The sequence below is a fragment of the Penicillium chrysogenum genome, assembly GCF_028827035.1.
Source record: "Penicillium chrysogenum strain IBT 35668 chromosome Unknown utg000002l_segment0_segment0, whole genome shotgun sequence".
NCBI lineage: Eukaryota > Fungi > Ascomycota > Eurotiomycetes > Eurotiales > Aspergillaceae > Penicillium > Penicillium chrysogenum.
In genome coordinates, this window is record NW_026622750.1 from 3274932 (window position 1) to 3298534 (window position 23603).

Sequence of the window (23603 nt, forward strand, 5' to 3'; positions counted from 1 at the left end):
TTGCACGGTATGTGATACTTGGACAAATATCGAAGAGACATGCTGATAAATTAAGCTTTCCTCAATGCTGATTATGACTGCCACAATTGTGGTCACGGTGATGTATGGGGTTTTTGCTTCCAAGGTCAAGAACACGCTGCAGCCTTACGGCGTTGAAGTTACCCTTGGAGCTAAGATGTTTACCACAGCATGGTTGGCAGTGTTCTTTTCTATTGGTGGTTCAACCATATGGTTGGTCCATCTTTTCTGCTGTTGCATCTAATTGCCAAGCCCGTAGATCGTCATTCGGCTGGGAGTGTGTGGGGAATGATATATAAGGACGGTGGCAGATGGTGGAGCTAAACATTGCTCGCCTCTATGGTGCCCATTCTGTGGTAATCGGAACTTCTTGATAGCTGCGTCTGATTCATGAGAGCTTTGTGTTGGTGGGCTCCTACATGGTATATGAGGTTTTGGAGTGAAATGCTGTGGTACACAAAATACATTATGATTTTCACGCGGCTATACAGCATTACAGAAATTCCGCCTTTGAAAATATCACCATAGTAGAGTAACCAGTCGTGCTCGTCCATCTCCTCAGGCGACGATGCCAGGCTAGTAGTTCCACCATCATCCTGTACCCTGCAATGAGGCTTGTGGGTCGGTGTACATTCTCCTGATGGGCTCGAAGACAACGCGCGCTGAGTGTGATTCATTCACTGAGCAGAACTCCTCGCATTCCGCTTGGGCTTCGCATGCTCTTTCAACCATATTACAGATTGTGTTCTGAAAATTTCGGAGAAGTTGATGGACAGAGTTGGTCGAGCGCTCGGTGCCAGATTTGTAAAGTCTTTGTAGTTCGGTGAACGTATGTTCTGTGAGCTCTTGGAGTAGCTTGAAGTGGGAATAGCAATCGCGATAATAAGCATTATGAGCTTGTTGTTGACCGATTTGGCGTACAATCTGTACAATATCTTCCATGGTGCTATCATGGAAGAGAGGTAGAATCACAATCGACTCTCAGGTCCTGCATTTGCATAATGAGAGAGACCAATTACATAGTCAGGAAGGTCTGTCGGTCGGTTGGTCAGATTGAATATCGATGAGGCAAAAAATGAGTTTCTGGCAACTCAACATAAACGTGGTCACTTCTGAGGTGCCGGCCGTTGAGGTGGGTGGTCACCACAGATATGATGGTTCCTCACCGTTCTTGTGATCAACACCGCACCCATCAGTATTCCAACACTTACTGTATGTTTCTGCAATACCTCACCCACGGTCAATGAGTAAATCTGAGTTCCACTCTTGTCTATAAAGCCAAATGCTCGCCCGAGGAATGCTGCCTCAAGAGGGCCGGTGCTTACCCCAACTTTACACAATGGACACGCTCGATTACCGAAACCTGCGCAACTGCGCCATAGGTGTCATCATAGGCACGCTTGGATTCTCATACTTTGTCATTTATCTACTTATGTTCTTGATCTTCCATTTCCCCTCATCTCAACAGTCAATCCCATACGCTCTAGCAGTGATGGCGTTTGGTGGAGGAAGTGCCATATGGTATCTGTATGTTATCTTTCAGAATGGCTTCAGTGCATTCCAGAAGGTGAAAATGACGAAAGAGCAAGATTCCCCGTGGTTTGTTGATTTATTCCTTGTCTGGACCACAGCTCTTCCCACGATCGCTTTTCTCTTCCCAGCCCAACCATTGCTACAACTTGGGTACGCATCGGCTTTCACCATGATCGCGGTTGAGAGCCTCTCGGACGGCTATCTCAAAGACGTGGACACGGGGGCATTTCCCGCCCGATTGTCTCTTCAATTTGCCTCAGTGGTCCTGTTGGCCTTGGTACCGTCCATTCACGCATTGGCCGAGCCGCTCCACCCTCCCTCTCCACTGGCCACTGCATTCGGCAGACTGGTACTTCTCAACCTCTGCGGTTGTGCTCTGTACGCTTTGCGCCCTCTTGAGAGAATTGGAATGGTCCAGTTCTGGCAGCCCAGTCTCCACGGCATGTACTTAGTCTTGACATACAGCCTCGTGGAGTATTCCAAAGCGGTGTTGTAGGTAGCAATTCCTTACATGTCTTGATATCGAGTGTGCGGAATCATGGCAATAGTGGACTACAAAGGCTCGCACGCATGAAACGCCATGTCCTGCTGTCCATCGCTCGGTTTAATCCCGGTCTACTGTCTAGATGAGCCGTTAACATTCAAGTGCGTGACTTATTCACCATATGAAATGTCTGCGTCGCGGTGACCCAGATGCTGTTTTCGATTTCATTATTATCTCTTATTTATGTCATTAAGTTTTGTTTCTTAGTTGGAAAAGTCTGCGTGTATTTTTTCGAGGAGCAAGGAGAAACGTGACCGATTTGAAAAGTCCCATATTCTGAGCGGATTGACTTTACCTGAAATAGCAGAAGCATTTCTGTCACGTCTATCGACGCTTATTTGCACATCGCATGCTGTAGATTACAGGAACCAATTAACGATATCTTGTATAACCTCTTGTCTAGAACCTTCTGACACGAGTGAGAGAAGGGAAACACAATCTATATATGATTGCCAATTTGGTAACTTCACGATGTTTGAACAACTACTCATCGGCCAACACAACATATACGCACTTCAGACCGCCAGTGAAAATTATAAGCGATAACCCATGAATAGAGCATATTTCGCTTACTTTGATGGTTTAGTGATGTAGCTATCCATTTTGCTCCGTTCCATAGTGTGCCGACGAATAGCAAGATACTATCATGACGGTGAACGGATATTGTAACCCCGGTCTCCGCATTTGCTGATCCCAGCACCCTTTGGAAAGGAGACACGTATTATTTTTGCCGATGGTAAAACATCATCAAATAATGGGCCTTGAGCAAAGGTTAGTTACGGTTTCGGCCGAAGGAGTAATCACGATAAGCTAATGAGTCCGTCAGGGCAGACAATCATGGACTGCTGAAACTGACACGGAGAATCCGCGGTGCATGAAAACTGCCCCTGGGATGCACTCATTCAAGACACCGTGTACTCTATGGCTAATTCCAGCCATTTTAAAGGTGAATGCTGTTTTATCAAAACATTGTGTGACTTCCAGGCATATTGTAGCGAGCACACACTTTACTTTTTCTACGGGTCCGAAGACTGAGTCCTGAGAGAATGGCAGTGCTCTCCAGAAATTGAGTTAGGCATTTATAAATGTATGCACCACCTCTGCATATCCTTGATGTCTATGTGAAAGCAGGATACTGCAACTGTGATTGGCCCTTGTAAATGTGGTCTTACATGACGCAAGTTAAATCAGAAACTATACTGCAAGCTTTTAAATGTGGTCTATTCTCGGGTCTGCGCAGCAAAAGAGCAAGAGTGTTGCCCCGAAGCCTCAACTGAGAATCCTCAGTTAACCTTCAGTGTCATAAGATTGAGGGCAGCTGCTTTTTATAGGCAGGAAACTCAGTATAACAAAATCCTAGAATCAAATGAGGACATCCTAGGAATTTATCCACTATTACCTGGCCAATATGTCTTTGTCACAGTATATAAACCTCAAGGCCTCGTTCAAACAAGAACATTAGCTGGCAGTCAAGTATGGTTGTGGTTCCACAAAACATCATCAGATCCGTCTTGGTGACTATTCTTCTACTTCTCAACTTTGGGAGACTATTTCTTTTGTATTGCATCCAACCACGCTGGCGGTGGTATAAAGTCGATTTAGCGCTATGTGCCTTTTCTTGTAGTTCCTTTGCTATTCTTACTGGGTTGTTCTGGAGCAACAGGTTTCCAGCATGGAGTCAAGTACTCTTTTGGATTACACCAATATTCCCACCACTACAAGCGGTAAGTTGACAGCACACCGATCTCCGTCACATACAGTGTCTTCGTTCTGAGCTAACAATGCTGCAGTACATTCGCATAATCTTCCAGCAGCGCGAAAACCCACTCACACCTCGATTACTGCGTTTCATATGCCCTTCTTTCTCTGTGGCTTCAACTTTGGCGAAAATAGCAGCCTCCCTCGTTGGAACCTTCCTTTTGAAATCTGCTCATCTGGGTAGCCTCTATATCCTCTTCGCGGACTACCTTTGTGTAGTTGCATGGTATTGGTGGTTATTTCAACAGTCAACTGCTGGTCGAGCTAAGTTGCGGTGTATCTCGTGTCATCTCTCTGCAATGGCACTTTTTTTGCTTGTGATTGCCGTCATTGGTACGTTGGAGAGATCGTGGATGATTGCATTGGAGGTAATCGCGGATTCCCACGTTATACCGTTATACCAATAATTCTGACACTCAACAGGTCGAACTGGTCATCATCGCCATCTGGGCGTCGTCCTTGCAGTCAATCCCGTGAGCCAAATAGGTGGATCCTTGGTTATCTCCAACTAGCTTGTGGTATGTGGACGGGTGGCTCAGACAAGACCATTGAAACCAGGGGTTTGTTAATCGTGCTGTCTCTAAAAGATAAAATGTTCACAAGAATCACGCAACTGATCGTTTTCAAGTCTAAATTAGGTATAGAAAAATAGAACATGACGCCCCATGGACTCTATCTACACCGTAAACTGCGTTCTCCTTGCTTCAGTGCATGTAGAGTAGCATCTCTTCTCAGAACAACTTGGTGATTACACGCTTTGCAAAATATGTGTTTTGAGAGACCCTTGCGAATTTCGAGAATGACACGGATAATGGCACACCTATCATGCAAGCAAGCAGCATTAAATCCCAGTACACTTCTTCTGGCCCGTTCTATGCGTCCCAATTACAGTAGACACTTGTGTATGCAATTATATACAACAGGCATCATAAAAGCGTAGAGAATATCCTCTTGTATACTGGCAATTTTGCGTATACCAATCGATAGGATGCCTAGCTGAGCAATCCCCTACATAGAGTCCATGTTTACGGGCTAACTCATCACGCACTGCATTCTCACTCTCATTTTCTTGCAAGTTACTTTCATCTATTCAACGATATAGGAATGAAACTAGAGATTGCAACATGCTGCCCTCTGGGTCTTTATGTCTGCACAATCCTTGTCCGACCTAAGAACGTCTATGGGGCTTGGGACGAAGTCGCCGCATCCAGTCCAGTCGAATCGCCTCTCGCTCTGAAACAGCTCGCTTCCGGCGCCGACGTTCTTTGGCACCCTTTCTTTGGGGTCTTTCTGGTTGTCGGAACGTAACGTGCGAGCCATCAAATCGATGATGAATCCTCATTTCAAGGACCTTCTTGGCTCGCTGCGAAGGTGGGCTCGATGAGTCAGTGCAAATTTTACGACCGGCACGCCGAGTGATCATCATTGATGGCAGAAGCTTTGAGGGGTCACACAGTAATGGCGTCAGATCGTGGGCGCTGGCTAGTCTTTGGCGGCGGGGCCGGCGAGCTGTTGGAGTCATTGAAATTTTAACAGATAGGTGGCACAAAAGACATGGAGTTGACCCAACTCTGCCCATTATATATATGTTTTGCTGGATATTTGGGGATGTTGTTAGCGAGCCCGACAGTCTGCTCAGTGGCATCAGTTTTCGGGGTTCCGCCGGCACCTTAGAAGGCAGAAATCTTTGGCAGCGTGAAGACGCCCCAACCAAATTAATTCCAGCGTTTGCCGACCAAAACTTAATGATTGAGGATGTATTTGAACAGAAATTGAGGTTACTTTTTCCTGTGTTTTCTTCAGTAGCCCAGTTTACTTGATGAGGTCTCAATAAAAGTTATACCCGATTTTCAACCAAATCTCAACTAATCAAATTTCAGCTGAAACTTTATTTACCCAATTTGAATGGATACTGGAGGGCCCCACCCACGGATACCACTTTCGACTTGAGAAAGAACGAATCATCGATCCTACATTGAGCCGGAGTTTTGGCGGAAGGGTCAGTTCCGAATCATATTTTAATACCCGCGTCCCCATTCCCTTGATATTCTTTGAGTGCTGAAGGTACCCTACGATGCCTAAGCGTAGCAACGAGAATCGCTTAAAAACTGAATCAGCAATGTCGAGAAGCCCTAGCGGCCAATATATGTATTTGTGGCCCTCTACTGACAATAACTCAGCTAATACTCCTAGATGGCCGACTTCGCATCGTAGTCGCTCCTGAAAAAGTCCGTCTCCAACCGCGACCTGAAGATGGATACGCTTGGTCCGTCACGATCGCAAATGCTAGTGTGCTCAAATCTAGCTTGAGTAGCGGTAAGATTCATCTTTACCGGAAAATTTGCACTGAGATCGGCCATTCAATCGAGCAGGAAGTGAGCCGTAGGAGTCTCAAGCTGGGTGCTTGATAGCAGAACCCTCAACGGGTGAAGGCCGAGACCCATGCCGTAGCTTAAACTGACAATTATAACATGCTCAGGTACCTGCTATGACTGCCGCTTGATTCGTAGCACTGGAGGTTCCTATCCCCCCAAGCATGCCTATGCTATGGTGGACACTAGATTGATACCCTTACTACTGAGTCTTGGCCGCAAGAAATGCCTTTCCCCCGAGACTCAAGTAACGGCTTGTTAAGGAATCCAGACGTATGGGGACAGGAAACTTAGAACTGTTAATTCGGAAAGACAACGCCGCTATTTCCTAGGGCTGACCAATGGATAGTCCGGGGAGTCGGCAAACTTCACAAAATATTTGAAAGATGACATTTTACTCTTAGCTCTACACTTTGGACGGGATGTAACCGATTGGTCCTTTCTATCATGAGACAGGGTTGTATGCAACAACTACATATTTGTGCGGACCTGTGGCTCGCACCCTCCATAATCGAGCGGTAGGTGTTTTGTGCGTTCACACTAATGCCCAGTGCTCAGTTTTCTTAGGATTATGACCCTTGTTTGGCATACGTCCTGGGCAGGAGCAAGAGCGATTTCATTCGGGTTCAATTCATGCGCTTGGGTCTCCTCGTACTATATAATTCAGCTTCCCGAAACTCACTTCTTGTATTACTTTCAACCTTCCACGTCTCGTTGCGCCATTGTTCATCTCACGATCGAACACACCTAGCATGGCAAAGAATTACAAGGCTTTCCGGGAACAGGCAGACCACTGTAGCGAAGTACAGCTGCGTGCTGCGTCTTCCTGTTATCCCCTTCGGTCTACGCGGTCTAGATCTAAAGACGATCGGAACCCTCTCAAACCGGCGACTGGGTTGCACAAGCATACGGTACCCAATCTCTACCTTCCACCATATGTTCTGGATTTGCCTTGGCCAACATTGCCCTGGTGACATACCTTGACGTACTCCCAACTGACTATGCTAGGCATCCTCCATCACGAGATTACGAAAGCCTAGGCTGAAACATGATAAAGCGTCCTATAGGAAATGTCTTCATATGATGTCCATCGTTGAGGAAGAGATCCAAAAAGCACAGGAGGAGAGAGAAGAGGAGAGACGTAAGCATTGCCAGTTGCTGGAACAACTTGAAGCCGAGAAAGCCGAAGAAACTTCGAAATTGCAGCTGGTTATTGCAGCAAGAGATGTGGCATTAGCTGACAATCAGCGGGTCGGGCACGAGATCTGTGAGTTGCAGCAGCAGCTAGAGTCCACAAATGCCGCTCTGCAGGATCAGGTGCCGTGGAATGATATTCAGCTGGTTCTGGATCAGGCACACGGGGACATGGTATCGACGACCACTCGATTTTGGAACACGATCGATGCCCTCCAGAACAGACGACTGGCATCCTATTTGCCGGGCTCCGGAGTGATCCACGCGGACTGGGCCGAGCAAAGCGGCCCGGTTACTCAGGGCCACAATGCCCTCCTCAGCCTCTCTGAATCGAATGTCCCGCTTCCTAGCCAGCAGGAGCCGTCTGCGACCAACCAATTCGGATCTCTCGTTTGAACGAATATCTGCGTTGGACTTGCTGGGGCTTAGTTTCCTGTGGATAGAATTGCCTTTTTAATGGAGTCAACGCGCATATAGCTTATGAAAAGGCTTTCTGCAACACTCTTAACATACCATGCTAAGGGTAGTAGTCGCTACTAATTATTTGTGTTGCCAAATTCTATTAATTGCTCTATAGAGTATCGCTAGGCGCCCTGGCCTAAGAATCACCAGTACGAGTAAGCACATGCGTCTCGATACAGTATTCAGTTCAGGTTAGCCGTGGCGTCCACCACACCCTAGGCCTACCAGCTCCAGAGTCCTTGGTCATTTCTTACAGAATGAGGAGAGGTATGAGGAAATGGGCTGGTACTTGTGCAGACGCAGCCGCGGTGGTTCAGTATCACACCGCTCAGATACGCTTCAGATATAAGAAAGACCTTGGCACGCTGGTCTGTGGAGTTCGCATTTACCCTAGTCTCCCCATTATGTAAATGGAATGCATCTTTAGTAGTCCGATCAGGGGGCTCTGTGGCTATGGGTTTAATCGAGAACCCCCCGCTGCTCTCGCGCACTACAGTTATTATCTCTTCTTGGTCTTCAGCCAAAGCTTGCCGTAGTATGTCCTGACCTATCTCAGTCACAAATAGCAATCACACAGTACTAGGTTATCGCAAGTCAATAGATATGGCACATTGAACTGCTGTACTAGTATCAACGCGAAGGATCGCACCTCAATCGTCACAACCAATCTGCAATCATCTTTACATGGAGTATAATTCTTATGTACTACTGTGGCTTTAGCCTTTGGGGAAAGTCGCCAGTTGTACGGACCGTGCACAACCATACTGGACTAGACAGTACAAACCATCTGCAATGGTGGAACTAATGAAAGGCTTAAAGTACTCTTTTACATATAGTGGCTCGCGACTAGCCCCTCGGCTCGGGCGAGATAGCTTTGGTGTGCACAACCTAGGCAAGCATTAATAAAATTCGAAGACCATAGTACGACGACAAAACTATACATGACTCGCTCTGGCAGCAGCTCGGCATTGGGTCAATCAGACCTTTTCCAGTGACCCTCCAACTCAGCGTCCATAATGGGAGTGTCCATAGTAATACTTTCAGTCGGTGAAACAATCTTATCCACAACTCAAGACCAACGCTAATTATTTCCTTGCTCTGGTAAATATGGTCGGATATCAAAACACAGTTTGGGTCGCATCACTGCTGCCGACGCAGGGATCGCCCAGTCTTCTGGCACTCTGTAGATTTGTTTGTACCCTGTCCGGTCACCTTCTGTACCTCAGTCTCGACGATTGCCAATCGGCCCAAGATGTCGACCAGATCGTTGCGAATGGTTTCATTCCAGGTGGCTTGGTCATGCGATGAGCGCTCAATAGACCTGCGGAGACGGTTAGTACTTTACATTCTCACTCAGTATCGACAGCAGCTCACCCCATTCGGTTATCTAGTCTGGATATTGTTAGCAGGCCAATTCTGAATTATGTCCGTGTGGGATTATACTTACTCTGTCAGGCGTTCAAGAGCAACCGTATTGCTGTCTCCGGATAGCTGAGTTTGCCCACGTATTTCCAAGTCCGTTTCATGTCCAAACACAGTTCTCCGCTGTCGTGTAGCTTCTTGCTCACTCTTATCAGCTGCGTCACTATTTTCCTGGTCGCCTGAGTCATTTTCCTCCTGAGGTGACTCGTCCCTTGTTGTATCACCTGTAGCGCTGCTGGACACACTGCCGGTATCCTCAGACTCTAAGGACGACAATGACAATGCACGTTGCAATCTGCTTCGAAAGTCTGGTCGTCGAAGAGGGCGCGAGGCTTTTCGAATTCCGCCCATGTCTGCGTCTTGGTTACGCTGGGGTAACGAGTGTTCCCACTTCTGGTTGAGTGTGATAGGAAGGGAAAGCACTCCGGCTTTATAGCAAGTTGTATCGCGGGACTAGAATTAAGTGTTTTGCTTGCTCACGATAACGGGAATTGCAAGCGCACGCATTTTACACCCATGCATTCTGATTCTGCACGTAGATATCTATTCTATTTCTGCATGGCTCACTAAGAGTCGGACATGTTTCAACGAACTGGTGAAACCATGTGATATTGTCAACAGGTGCACGGTGGCCGTTCAACGTTGTTGATTCTCAACGAAACACAGTACATCAAAAGTTAAAGGCTTTTGGCCTTCAGAAGCTTGAGCTGGGGCGAGTCGTGAGAGTCTGGTACCAGTTCACCAAGCTGAGCCATGGCTCATAAACGCAATCGCCATATTTATGTGCAACACTATGATCTTTTAAACTCAACAACCCTTCCTCTTCGAATTCACTTTCTGCTGTTTTATTCAACCGTTCTTCCCACTTTTGTGACTTACCCGAGCATCACCATGTCCCCACGTAGCGCATGCGGCTGGCCAGAATGGGAAGAGAAAAACCTTCTCTCTTGGTTGGATTCCCATCGGGGCCTGTCGTGGAAAGCCCTCTCCGACGCATATTATGAAGAATATCAGGTGGATCGAAGCGTTGAGTCTTTACGAGGGAAAAAGTACCATATTCTGCGGAAGCAGCGTCGCACTAGCGCCAAAGTCCCCGGTCGTTCAGGAAAACAAAAGCGCCCAGGTGACATGCGGCGCTCGCTGGTCGATAGCGGTTCACGATCACCCCTGCCAGACAATAACTCTGCCCAAAGGAACATTGATAAATGGTTTCAAACAATTCTAGCGGCCGACCCTAGCCAGTCTGGTGACAGCGATAAACCAGCTCAAACAGCACGCTCGAAAATACGTATGAAATACTTTTATTCTTCCTATATTAGACGCTAACCCTTTTGCCACAGGCTGCGTGACGCCAGCACCGCTTCCATACTCGCCTCAAAGAACACGATCGTCGTCCTGGATGTGGGACTATGTACATCGTGTCTGTGCCGCCAGAAAATTGAGATACCGGCGAACAGAACGTCCACACTAGCAGCATGTCATCGACTGGAGCGCTACATTGCTATGTCGAAGGAACAGTGGCCAACTATTTCGATGAAATAGTCCTGGTGTATGTTATTACCATAAAGGCTGTGCTTACTCGACAATGAACACTCAGCATGAGAGATATGAATCACTCCATGGATTTCGTATAGGAAGAAGCAATCACCCTTGTTTGGAATTACAACAGTAGTGAGAAAGTTCCAAAGTCAAAGGTGAACATTCGAGCATGATCGTGGTGCCTCTGAGCAGGCCCAGCTACACAGTTTCGTCCTTGTCATTCTAAACCAGGGGCATGGCCCATGTGACCTGCAAAATACTGCGGACAGTGTATAAGGATTCACGGTACTATGCGCGTTCCCATAGAGAGATAGGACAGGGTAGCAACACTAAAAAATATGGGTTCTTGTTAGCCCAAGGAAACATGTCCGATTGGATTTAATTGGATCGGTGGTCGAGAGCGGAGTGATCTTTGGAATGAAGCATCCGATCTGCTTTCGACCCACGTCCAAGTCCCAAGGAAATTAAGTTTGACACAGACTGCGGAACCACGAGCGAGACTGCCGATCAGTAGCGGCACCGCAAATCATTTCGAGAGCTTGTTTCGGTGAACCATGGAAATGCTCGCTCGGTGAGAGAATGCGAATTTAATGAAGAATTCAAGCCTGGGTTTCTGCCCACTTTCTGGTCTGTTCGTGACTAAACCTTGCAGCCCAAAAATGAGAACTAGAACAGAAACACTACAATCTCCGCCGGGCGGTATGTAGGATAAATTTACTGCGGTAAGGCCAACATTTTATTAGAAAGTTTCTTTAAATTCAGCATCTTGATCAAGATGTGCAGATCGATTGAAATAAGGTTTAGGGCCGCAGGATAGCCGGCCCACATCGAAATATTGTCCGGGGCCAATCGGTTTTAGTAAAACGGAGGCATTTTATTTAAGCTCATGTGGTTTGTCCATAATCGGCATAGTTCTTTACAAGCCGTCTGCTAGAGTTATTGAAATAGCGGTAGATTTGAAGAGATGGAGAGGAAGTGTTGTTATGGTCCAAAGAGAGCAATAACCATCGGAGAAAGGCTTATTGCAGGAGAAGATACGTAGCTTCTAGAACGTTCTACAGACCAGATAGGCAAAGTTCAGCTTGCCACTTGACAGGGGAACTTACCTTCTCATGCCTGCGACCAAGAACACAACCACGGATCGGGTTGTAGCCTATCATTGTGTCGCCAAAGTCTGCGTGTTATTCCAAATACTCACCTGCCCTAGCAGTACCGCCTAGGCAACAACCCCCCGTTCCTTCGGACCCTGACAGCGGCCAACTTTGGGCTTGTTGATCGTGTCTGGACCTTTGCAATTGTTTCCATTTTCTCTCCACAAATAGAGCCTCCCTGATCTAATGTCCCCTGGGTCGTCGCTGAGATCTGCATCGCAGAACCCTATCTGCGTCTGTCTAAATCCACGCGTGGTGTTTGATTGGCCCGTCGGGTGCTTTTCGTCTCCAGGGTCTCATCAGTGTAATAGTAGCGTTGCAATCTTGTGAGGGGGTGGCGATCACGGGAACCTAGCTCGTGGGCCTTGGTTGCACCAGTTCACATTGATGTCCTGGAAACTAGACCCAGTTTCTTGTCTGAGCTTTCCAAAGGTCCGGACCCTTTTTGGCTATCATGCCAAAGAAAGACAATCTTCATCCTGAGATTGAAAGTATGCCAGGGCCTATGCGCCCAGGGAGTAGAGATTTTAGTAAAGACATCATAAGTCAGCTGCGAGTAGAAAGGAAAGAAATAACATTCAGCGGCGCGAGCCTAGAGATGGCAGTATTGATTCTAGTGAGACCGAAAGGTCCTCCGGCCAACCGCAGGTACAGCACAGCGTTTTCGTCGGCCATCTCCAGCCCATTATTTCGGCATCTGTCGAAGCACTTCAATCCTCATGAAAGAGACGGTGACCGTGGTTAAAACGGGGAGATATAGAATGCAAGCGCGTTGAGCGATTTAATTGCAAATTCGGTGATGGGTACGAATCATACTTTCGCGGCATTACTTTCTCCTCAACAGTCGATGAAAGTGGGCCACCAGACCCAACGCACAATTTTGAGAGGAATACCAGGTCGAGACTTGGCTCTGTAGGCCACAAAGTCTCCAAACACCCCTTCAACGCTTATTAACGAGACGGTGACTCTCGCTACCAACTGCGCAACTGGTTCCTTGGTAGAGACGTAGCCGAAAAAATATAAAAGGAGCCCGATTCCCAGCCCAAAAAAAATCAGGACTTCGGTCCTCACACTCCGTTGTGTCATGGTGTCCCTCTCTTGCCTGCGGGCTTGAGAGTCTCCGTGACCACGGCTGTCGCTGCCACGAGCCCAGTGACGTAAGACTTGCGCTCCCTCGCTGCCACGAGCCCCGCGAGTGTAAAAAGGTGCTTCGCAGGATAGGTCTGCGTGAACAACAATCCTCGCAGGAGACCGCTGCGTTAACAAGTTCTCTGCAGGAGACCGCTGCATTACCAAGTTCTCCGCAGCCTAGGCTCTGCGTCAACAACTGTGTCTCGCAGGGGGGTGCTGCGAAAACAAGACTACCCCGCAGGATAGGTCTGCGTGAACAACAATCCTCGCAGGGGGGTGCTGCGAAAACAAGACTACCCCGCAGGATAGGTCTGCGTTATCAATATGCCTCGCAGGGGGGTGCTGCGTCAACAAGACTACCCCGCAGGATAGGTCTGCGTCATCAATATGCCTCGCAGGGGGGTGCTGCGAAAACAAGACTACCCCGCAGGATAGGTCTGCGTGAACAACAATCCTCGCAGGGAGGTGCTGCGTCAACAAGACTACCTCGCAGGATAGGTCTGCGTCATCAATATGCCTCGCAGGGAGGTGCTGCGTCAACAAGACTACCTCGCAGGATAGGTCTGCGTCATCAATATGCCTCGCAGGGAGGTGCTGCGAAAACAAGACTACCTCGCAGGATAGGTCTGCGTCATCAATATGCCTCGCAGGGAGGTGCTGCGTCAACAAGACTACCTCGCAGGATAGGTCTGCGTCATCAATATGCCTCGCAGGGGGTGCTGCGAAAACAAGACTACCCCGCAGGATAGGTCTGCGTCAACAACAATCCTCGCAGGGAGGTGCTGCGTCAACAAGACTACCTCGCAGGGGGGCGCTGCGTTACCAAGTGAACTCCGCAGGGGGACGCTGTGATGACAAGTGAGACCCGCAGGAGACCGCTGCGTTAACAAGTTCTCTGCAGGAGACCGCTGCATTACCAAGTTCTCTGCAGGAGACCGCTGCATTACCAAGTTCTCCGCAGCCTAGGCCCTGCGTCAACAAAGCGCCTCGCAGGGGCATCTGCGACAACAAGCGCCTCTAGCCCGTGCAGGCACCTCTTCGTGGTGCTAGGGACCAGTATTCGAGTGTTCCAAGAGTATTCGGAGAAGCAAAGACCTGCGCAACATCTTCATCGTCTGTTCATTGTTCCGAAGGGTCATCATTGGATACATAGAAGGGGCCCTAGTTAGATCTTTGCCAATTCAATAGCCACATAAACTAACAATTGAAGCGTCTTCAGTATCAAATGACGTATTTCACATTCCTTTCCCTTGGTAGCTTGTGATCCAATAGCTTCCTCGCTACAATGGAAATTGGCATCTTTCATTCAGATTAGGCAAACAGAGATGAGTGTTGTCTTGGAATGCTTGTAGTGTTGAACCGTTAGTGCTGATGGGAGTGTTGATGGGAGTGTTGATGGGAGTGTTGATGGGAGTGTTGATGGGAGTGTTGATGGGAGTGTTGATGGGAGTGTTGATGGGAGTGTTGATGGGAGTGTTGATGGGAGTGTTGATGGGAGTGTTGATGGGAGTGTTGATGGGAGTGTTGATGGGAGTGTTGATGGGAGTGTTGATGGGAGTGTTGATGGGAGTGTTGATGGGAGTGTTGATGGGAGTGTTGATGGGAGTGTTGATGGGAGTGTTGATGGGAGTGTTGATGGGAGTGTTGATGGGAGTGTTGATGGGAGTGTTGATGGGAGTGTTGATGGGAGTGTTGATAAGAGTGTTGATGTGAGTGTTGCTAAGAGTGTTGATGAGCGTGGTAATGAGCGTGGTGGTGAATGGTCGGGCGGTGAAGGAGATGGTCCCACCCTCAGATTATGTAAGTTTCCTGAATAGGGGGTTCAACTTCACCTTCTGGATTTATCGGTTATTTATGTCTGTCACTGTCACCTACCGCCATAACCACCGGTATAGTAGGTAATCGATGCTGATAGCGATGTATCCTGTTATATAATCTATTAAATATATTGCTTTATTATAAATTTATTGGTGAGACTAGTAGACAGTATAATCTAAGTGGATTTGTAGGTTCAACATATCTTGTGGTCATTATATATATATATATTTACACACTTTGTACTCGCATCACTATTTCTATTTATTTTAGATCACACTCTCAAGTCTCATTCAGACCAGACTCAACAGCCCACCGCTTTGACAAGCTTGGTTCAATCCATCTCATCCACATGATAGATGTATCGATTTGTATTGATTCTATCTCGCAAGCCGTCTCTAGTGCATTCTGATCACTCGGTGGATTTGCATACAGCCCCTAATTCGATCGAGCTGGTCGAATGCAAACGCCAGACTGCCCTCCGTTGGTTCAACTCTGAATAGGCAATACATACGCTCAAGATCAGACCTACCAGAAGCATTTGATGAGTCGCCGCCCGAAATATCATTGGTTGGCTCAACTAAACATCGTGATGCGATAGACTCTGCCTTGCGTAGTCGAAGTCAGAGCTTCAATCGGCGATTGCAAGTCACTCAAGCCTACTCTATATGTAGGATGGCTATATCCTAGAACCATCGCGAGAGTGAAAGTGGATTCGCAACAAAGAAAACCAAGTTATCGAGGGTATTCTTTGGCCCAAGAATATCCGATCGGCTCCTGCATTTGGGAGTCACCGCAATATTGTAAGTAACCCCCCCGTTGGTAACTACAACTCATAGCGCCAGAACACAGCAGGATAGCTCTGAGTGGTGTTGTTACAGACTAAAACTCATATTCACAAAGGATCTGCTTGAACAGCGATATGCTAAATGTCATCCAGGCCGCGGTGAGTTTGACAAATATATACTTAATGCTGAATAGTCGATGCTGGGTGTACAGAAACCGACGAGTCCCTGGCAGGAGCTGCTTGCGCGCGATAGGTTAGAAAACGACATCAATAGACAGAGACACGCGGCCGGCTTGACTGTCCTGCAGTTTCAGTGGCATCCAGGACATATGCGACTTTCTGGGTATTTCTTGGGGTTTGATAGAGAAATGGGTGCTTGGGATCCAAATATACCAAACACCTGTTCCAAAGAGACATTTCTGACACCTACTTGATGCAGCTCCGTATATTTCCGCTTGGTTCGTTTCCGCTCTTACGTATACATCGAACACCTGAGCAATGCGGAGTAGGAGATGGGACGGTATCGGATGGTATTTCTGGCTCTTTAGCTGGCTGGGCTGTGCCTCGGTAACGGTCTTGTCTTCTCGGTTGGTAGCTAGTATGACCGAAATTAGCCCCTAGGTCAGAAACGAAGGGAGTTTTGCCTCGCCTTCTCCTTGCACGCGGCTTTGGACTAACAACATGGCCAATAGTGAAGGTAGGCTCCCCTGCCATTAAGCAACGCGAGACATCGGCATTTCTCGGTGCCTGTCGGATAATCAGGCTTGAAAAGACGCCGGATGCCATCCGATAACAACGTGGGGCCACCCATTGGACGCCAGTAATCCAATTCACGAGGGTTATTCTTTCACTATTCTTTCACGGTGTTCGAATGCCGAAAGACACAGGTGGTATAAGCCATTGGAATTTGGCGTATGTATCGCGTAGACGCATCAGCACATGACCTGATATACAGAGTCGACTGAGAGAGAAGGGCGAAGGTAAAGGCGATCAGAACTTTACATTGGCTCATCATCGATGCCACCAATGGTCATGTCGGGCGATAGAGCATGGAATCGCATCGGGATCGGGGAGTCCGAGCAGACAATGCACTTGCGCGCTTCAATCCGACTCGAGTGACGAGACCAAGAGGGCACCTCCTATTGTACGATCCGAGTCAGCAAGGCTTGAACCACTGGGACAAGTTGTTATCACTTACCAGTTCATAAAGATCGCAGTATGTTTGCTTGGAAGGAGACGATCAATTAGCTTGGTGATCATATTATCTTACCTACAAGGTCACTTACAATTGTCTTCATCGATGTGGTCACCATTCATGCCATGTTGACATGATGTTGTATCCAGATCGTCGCAATCTCCGGCTGTCGCTTCGGAGAAGCCACGCTGGACGCACCGGGCAACTTGTGAGAGCCAAAGGCACGTGACGAACCCATATGTGATAATAAATTGTACAGTCGTAATGGGATAAGACCTCGCGATGCGGACGGCCAGAGGTTCATACACTTCGCCGATCATGGTATGAAGGCGGTGAGATCGAGGCAGAAGACGCGGAGCACGCGTCGTAGTCCGATTCGGTGATAGGACTCCGCACAAGGGTGTTTCACGGGCGGCGATGGGCGGTTCCTATATACAATAGCATGAAGATCAGTAATGGCGTTCATGATTTGGGGCACAAAAACTTGCACAAATAACTGGATATAGCGCAGCAGAAGGCGCGATATATCACTTACCTTACCAGGAAGAATGGACGTTCTGTGTGGCGAATTTCGCAATCGGATGTTCACACCCTGTTGTTGGCCCGCTCCTTCGAGTTATATACTATACCTAGGGTATGCTGTGTGGTATGAAGCGACTGGACAAGGTCTGGTGTATAAGTCATGGCTTTATACAGCAGCAACGGGCTGCCGTATCCTCGGGGAGACTCTGGTGCGATGTCAATGGTTCACTGTCATGCATTAGCTTGTGGATCGGTATGTTAGTCCATGACTTACATGTTCTGTTGGCAAATTCTAGGGACGAAGAGACGGCAAAGAGCTGTGGTCCTTGCGTTGCATTGTGGTTGAATGTCCTCGGTTCTATCGGAATCGCATCGACTCCAGAATCAGTAGAACTCCAGACAGGTCAGACTAAGATTCACATACCTGCGACGTGGATATTCGCGCTTTTGCCTTGGGAATATGCACAGGGGCTGTACAGTAGATCAGCTCAGTCGGCTGGGGCGGAGAGACATCAGACATCTTCGCATAGACGTTTGGTCCAGTCAGCCTAAGTCATGTCTCTTCGATCGGCTGGCTGGTTGCAAAGTGGCTTTGGTGAGAAAAATATCTTCCACAGACACCTTCTGACTTGCTGGTCCATGTTGTATTCCATAAATGTCAGTACAGTACAAATTTCAGTACTGGGTCAAAGGTAAGAACTTATCAAGTGCCTCAGGCACAAGGCCTGCTTGACTCTGCGTGGTCAAATGTAAATAAATTGTAGAGCAAATTGCCCGGGGGTAGAAGACGTATTTTATAGACTTCTCGGCTCATCCTGTTTCACAAGTGCTCTGCTTGCATGGAGGGACACTCCTAACTGAGGCCTGTTGAAACCCGTGTCTCCTTTTCACCGCAATTATTTCCAGCGACAGCTGCTTTTGACTTTAAATGCCCAGTGAGAGAGTAGTAAGAGTGGGGTTGAGAGAAGGGATGCTGAGTCGGTCAAGAAACGTTGGCTGACTGTTGAATCCTTCACGGCCCTCTAATTGAGGCTTGTGGGAGAAATTTGATCCGCTGACATGCTCGTATCTCTTGTTTTTGATCAGCGCATCTATGAGCGACTTAACGTTGAATCACCGAAAAGCGCCTAAAATTTCATCCCGAGAAATCATAGAATTCTTTATACTGGCCTCGCTTTAGTGTTGTATTGGTTTTGAGCTGTGGGTCTGTCGGGTCTAGACGGCAGAATGCGAGGTCACGGTAGATTGTGCGAGTGCTCGACCCGCCGTCAACCCGTTGAAGCTTGGCCAAACGTTGTCAACACTCAATTTTCGACCTTGTGACGACGAAGAGACATTAGTCAAGATTTTTTTTCCGTTTTATTGATTTGGGCTTCTTTTTTGGGTCACTATAAGTTTTACAATGTTCTGTTTGTCGAGTTTCCGAGAATTTCAACGAAAGTGAAGATGCCCGGTTGAAATGTGTTTCACTCGATGAGCGTTCATATCTGGCCCTTAACATAGTGAGGCTTTATTAGTTTCCCCACCAACCTATTGATCACTTTTCCTTTTATCAGATTTACTACTAATCACCCACTAAAATTAAAAACAAATTCCTTCAAAAGCTGCTTGCGTTTATTGACCAACCTAGCTCGGTGATCGTAAAACCCAGTGCGTAGTTACCTACGGCTGCATATTCTATAAGAGACACCAAGGCATGATGGGAACAGTACTGCCATCTTTAATTTCTCCTACGGACAGAATGGAGTCCCCAAACAGCTCGCCAGACCAGGAAAAAGAAGAACAGCAGCCCAGTGAATTGCCAATGCTTAGTGATAAGGACAATAATGTGGAACCTTCTGATCATGTCCTTCCATTGGTAAGTGAAAACCTTCGGCTTCAAATCCTTTGGCTGACCATCGTAGATCTCGACTTCGCAACACGAAGAAGTAACAAGACATACTTTGGCGACCGAGCCTTTTCAACCCATCTTGAAGGTGCTAGCAGACCTCGAACGTGACGTTCCCAAGTTTCATTCCCAGCAGCCCGACTCGTTGGATTCTATCGACGCCTATGGGAGTCATGCGTTTCCAAGCACATTGATCTCCAAAAGATTGAGCAGAGCAATGAGATCTTGAAGGAGGCTGGTACGCACCTGAGAAAAGAGAGGGACGGACTTCAGCTTCACCACGACAAGCAGCTAGCTCGACTGCGCTTTTTTGAGCATGCAATGGAATCGTCTCGGGAACGACTGATTAACCTACTCGATGACTGGAACTACCCCTACAGTCCCAATTTGGCCGGGTTGACGGACGTCGCAAGAGAAGAGTAAGGAATGGCCTATTTCGGGTTGCCCTGTCCTATATTGGCAACATAGAAATACTACAAGCGGCGACGCAGTGCAAGGGAAATTACACCGCATGCAAAGCAGGTTATATATTCCCGAGGCTTCTAACAAGAAGGGCACCAAATAGTCATTATTCATTATCGTGGTCTTTACTGAAATGAGTATACGAATAATCCCGCTTGATTCAGATCAATCTCACTCGTAATTACTCGATATATTGTGTACAAAAAACCGTGGGTTCAGGGATAGCGTCGGGGGAAGCCTAGTCAACAGAGAATGTGCCGAGAGACTCGAATACGGTAGGGATTCCGTACGAGGCCTAAGGGACAGCCGGAAGATAGTGCCTGTTGCACGGACAGCATGCCAGGTGATTGTGTCTAGCAACTGTCTGCGAAACCGACGAAGATTTCCCAGGGCTGTTTCAACCCGCGGCAGGAAGAACATATCCTCTCCTATAGTCTCACCAGACACCCGCTCAAATCGCACAAATCGAAATTCTATCCATTGCACCTCTTTAGGGAAAAGGAGCGCTGACATGTGGAGGGAAATGTCGCTAGCCCGAGTAGAGTTGGACAGAGGGTCTGGACCTGTCCACTTGAACCCGGACAGACTGTCGAGATCAGGATAGAAATGGCATTCGATAAAGAATCTCACTGTACACGTAACCTCTTGCGGCATCTTCTTCATTTTGCAATCCTGGGCTTTTTAGACAGGGCGTACCATGTTGGCTTAATCCGCTCCAAGAAGGCAAGACAGCAGCCACAACATTTAGTCATGTCTCAATGTCTACATTTGCGATGAAAATTACCAAACTTGGACAATGATGGATTGCGTGAACGGCAGATGAGAGTCCTGCTTCTCGGGAACAGTAAACTCATCAATCTGATATACAGAACGACATGGACCTCAACTTGATTGAGAAACCGACTGCACAACAGCTGAGTAACATCATTTCGCATGGCATAGCTATTATTAATCGTCAAAATCAATACTGTCTGTGAAGCGCAGTTGGGATCTGATTACGTGTTCTAACGCGACTTTCCCGGATTGTTGGTTGTGTTCGGCCTTTTCAGACTACTTTAATCGGGTGTCACTGGCTATAGTGATGGCGTGAGAAATAAAGAAGCATTGCGCATTGGGTATCATACCCGTGGTCAGGATACAATGTGGTCTGCAATGATGTTCGAATTCGGTTGGGCGTCGAATCTGGGCAACTTTTTGATATAAACGAACGTGTTGTTTCCATTTGCACAGTCGCGGATACAACACCGGGAAAGAAGGCCGGACCTCCCAGCGACAACTCGCAATGGATGCATAAGACCACAAAGAACAATAATCGGAACTATCCATGGACATGATCAGTCATGAGGCACGAAACTCTCTTTCTGCTTGCTACCTTGTATTGTACCGAGGACATGCTAGAAGTGATACATGGCAAGAAAAGGGAAGATATCTTGCTGCCGAGCATTCCTGAGGCAGCTGAGATAATCAGCTGGCAAGAGCGTAACTACTAGAACAGCCCTGCCTTAGAGTGGACGTCAGGCACAAACATGGCCGAACGGCGCTCCACCTAGCGGTCTTCGCAGGCAGAAATGGGTCCGTGCATTCGCTACTTTCTGGTGGCAGCGACCCTGATCTACAGGATAATTCAGGACTCTCGCCATGTGCCTGGGCACGTCGATTCAATCGTCCCGTGATGATGACGATCTTTCCCAACGATCGCGACCCAGGTCGCAGTGGCTGCCATTGTATACCACGCCCCGCAAGACCTCGCACCCTTGTTTCGCGTTACCTGAGGAAGCCTCCCTCCGCCAGGCCGACCGTGACTTACAGGAAGCCCTCAATTACACCCCATCCGGCGGTGTATGTCGGTTGCTCTCCACTAACCAAGCTTGGTCCCCGATGTCTAAACAGGATCGACGGTTTGCCCGTGGCAAAGCCTTGACGAGGCCCGTCGGTGGCCTCCAGCCAATTACCACCCTCTTCCAGATAGCCCGTGTATCTCCCAGGAGGATGCCCGTGTCTCGGTGTGCCTGTGTCTCGAAGAACAGCTGCACCCAAGGCTGCCCGTGGCTGAGCCTTAACGAGGTGTGAAGTGCAGAATGTCATCGTCTTAACGAGTTCGACTTCTAACAAGGCCCCCGGGCCTTGAGCGAGGTCTGTCCAAAGTCAGCTTGACTGCCTGTGTCATCGGTTTACTACCGCCTCGCCGCATCTCGCACTATGCGACCCCAGACCGTACGCAAGCTCCGGGGTGTCCTGCCTTATTTGTAGGGCGACACCACTTCTACTGGTAACGCAAGACCAGCTTCTGGGCTCGAGTGTGAGTCGGATAAAAATAAGTCGGATGGTTTTTATTATCCGTATCCCCTGATTTTGGAGTGATTGTGCGGTCGGGTTACCCCGCGACGGGCCGCAACCGCACAACCTTGGCAGATTACATCGGTCTCCCCAACAGGGATTAACACCGGACACCACGAGAAGGTATTAATCCATAGTCTCAACGGCCTGGCAAGGACTGCTGCCCAGTGCGAGCTCAATGGGGCTACAAAGAGGCGATGCAGACTTTCAGTCTAGTTAGGAAAAAATGTGGCGGACCCACATACAGCATCCATGTCCGTGAAATCTGCTCGGCAAAATGGGAAAGCTCCGTACTTCCGCTTACTAACTCCTCTGATAGTGAACGCCCAAGAACAATAGAAACTCAAGCACAGATAACTGAACACGGAGCTGGGCAGTGTAGGTCTTCGTTACGGCATCTCGGCTATAAAACCTAGCTAGGAGTAACCGGAGGGTAGCGAGATCAAGTTTCATGGCAGGGCTCGAGTTGCAGATGCAGCATTTAGCGTGCCATCTCGGCGTCTGACCAACACCAAAACCCGTTGTCTATCATTATCTAAAACTGGATACTAAAACCTTAAATGTGCCACTGAACCGACTACAATTGTCTAACCAAGTCAGGAAGAACAGCAGACGCTATGCTTATCTCCGAAATCCAACCGATAAACCCGAGGGATGCCGAATAGCCGTGTTTTTCGGCAGGTGAAGTTTGCCATGTGCATTATCATTCACATCATTTGGAAGCATGACCCCTATTATGGGCCCTTAAATGAACAACCTACGGCGTCGGTGTAAGCTGCAGAAGACTCCTACGGATTTTGAAAACGCACTAACCTTAACATAAATAGAGGCAGCAATTTTGTTTTGGACTTGGACATCGTCACGCAGGGCACAGTACCACCCATCAATAATGGATTACACCATCGCAGATGAGCGAAAATTTCGTGAACTGGCATATAAATGGGCCATGGCCTGGGACAAAAAGGTAGGGTAATTACATTAGTATCCCACGTTTACCTCTACAATTCTCAATTGATGCCATGACAGGATAAAGATGCTTTTATTTCCATCGCTACATCGCGGATAATAGCCGACTATACCGATTACCCAGCTGTTGGGGTGGTTAAACACTGCCCTCCCGACGATTTTGTTAATTTCGCGTTCCGAGAGGACCGGCTCGGTGACCCAAGATGTAAGTTATCACCTCGTGGAAATTCCTTGTTTTTACTAATGTACTTGGAAGTGCAAACCCAACATTTTCTCGGGAGTGTAGCCTTCACACGTGTCAATGATACCGAAGCGATAGGAAATTGGCAGGTCCGAGCTCGGCATGTCAGGAAGTTCCCCGACGGCAAGACAGCCGAATGGGATTCCAGTGCCTATCTTGAGCTGTGCTATGTGTTGACTGGCGGGGAATGGAAGATCGGTGGACTGCGTCCACATACCGTTCTTGCTACCACTGGGAGCCACCAAGAAGTGATCGGTCAGTTCTAA

General features: G+C 48.0%; 5 protein-coding genes across 5 annotated transcripts; 2 read left to right on the plus strand and 3 right to left on the minus strand.

Annotated features, from left to right (window-relative positions):
- Window positions 1–609: 609 nt before the first annotated feature.
- Window positions 610–960, minus strand: N7489_004706 (uncharacterized protein; the record flags this gene model as incomplete). Its single annotated transcript, XM_056710458.1, has 1 exon — window positions 610–960. One exon carries the CDS (start codon window positions 958–960, stop codon window positions 610–612), a length of 351 nt encoding a protein of 116 aa, XP_056568879.1.
- A 397-nt stretch (window positions 961–1357) lies between these two features.
- On the plus strand, window positions 1358–2047 carry N7489_004707 (uncharacterized protein; the record flags this gene model as incomplete). Its single annotated transcript, XM_056710459.1, has 1 exon — window positions 1358–2047. One exon carries the CDS (start codon window positions 1358–1360, stop codon window positions 2045–2047), a length of 690 nt encoding a protein of 229 aa, XP_056568880.1.
- A 2974-nt stretch (window positions 2048–5021) lies between these two features.
- On the minus strand, window positions 5022–5375 carry N7489_004708 (uncharacterized protein; the record flags this gene model as incomplete). Its single annotated transcript, XM_056710460.1, has 1 exon — window positions 5022–5375. The coding sequence occupies one exon, from the start codon at window positions 5373–5375 to the stop codon at window positions 5022–5024; it is 354 nt and encodes a 117-aa protein (XP_056568881.1).
- Window positions 5376–21596: 16221 nt separating this feature from the next.
- N7489_004709 (uncharacterized protein) lies at window positions 21597–21878 on the minus strand (the record flags this gene model as incomplete). The annotated part of the gene is made up of 1 exon (XM_056710461.1): window positions 21597–21878. The coding sequence occupies one exon, from the start codon at window positions 21876–21878 to the stop codon at window positions 21597–21599; it is 282 nt and encodes a 93-aa protein (XP_056568882.1).
- Window positions 21879–23019: 1141 nt separating this feature from the next.
- Window positions 23020–23603, plus strand: N7489_004710 (uncharacterized protein; the record flags this gene model as incomplete). The annotated part of the gene is made up of 3 exons (XM_056710462.1): window positions 23020–23094; window positions 23157–23301; window positions 23353–23603. The coding sequence occupies 3 exons, from the start codon at window positions 23020–23022 to the stop codon at window positions 23601–23603; spliced, it is 471 nt and encodes a 156-aa protein (XP_056568883.1).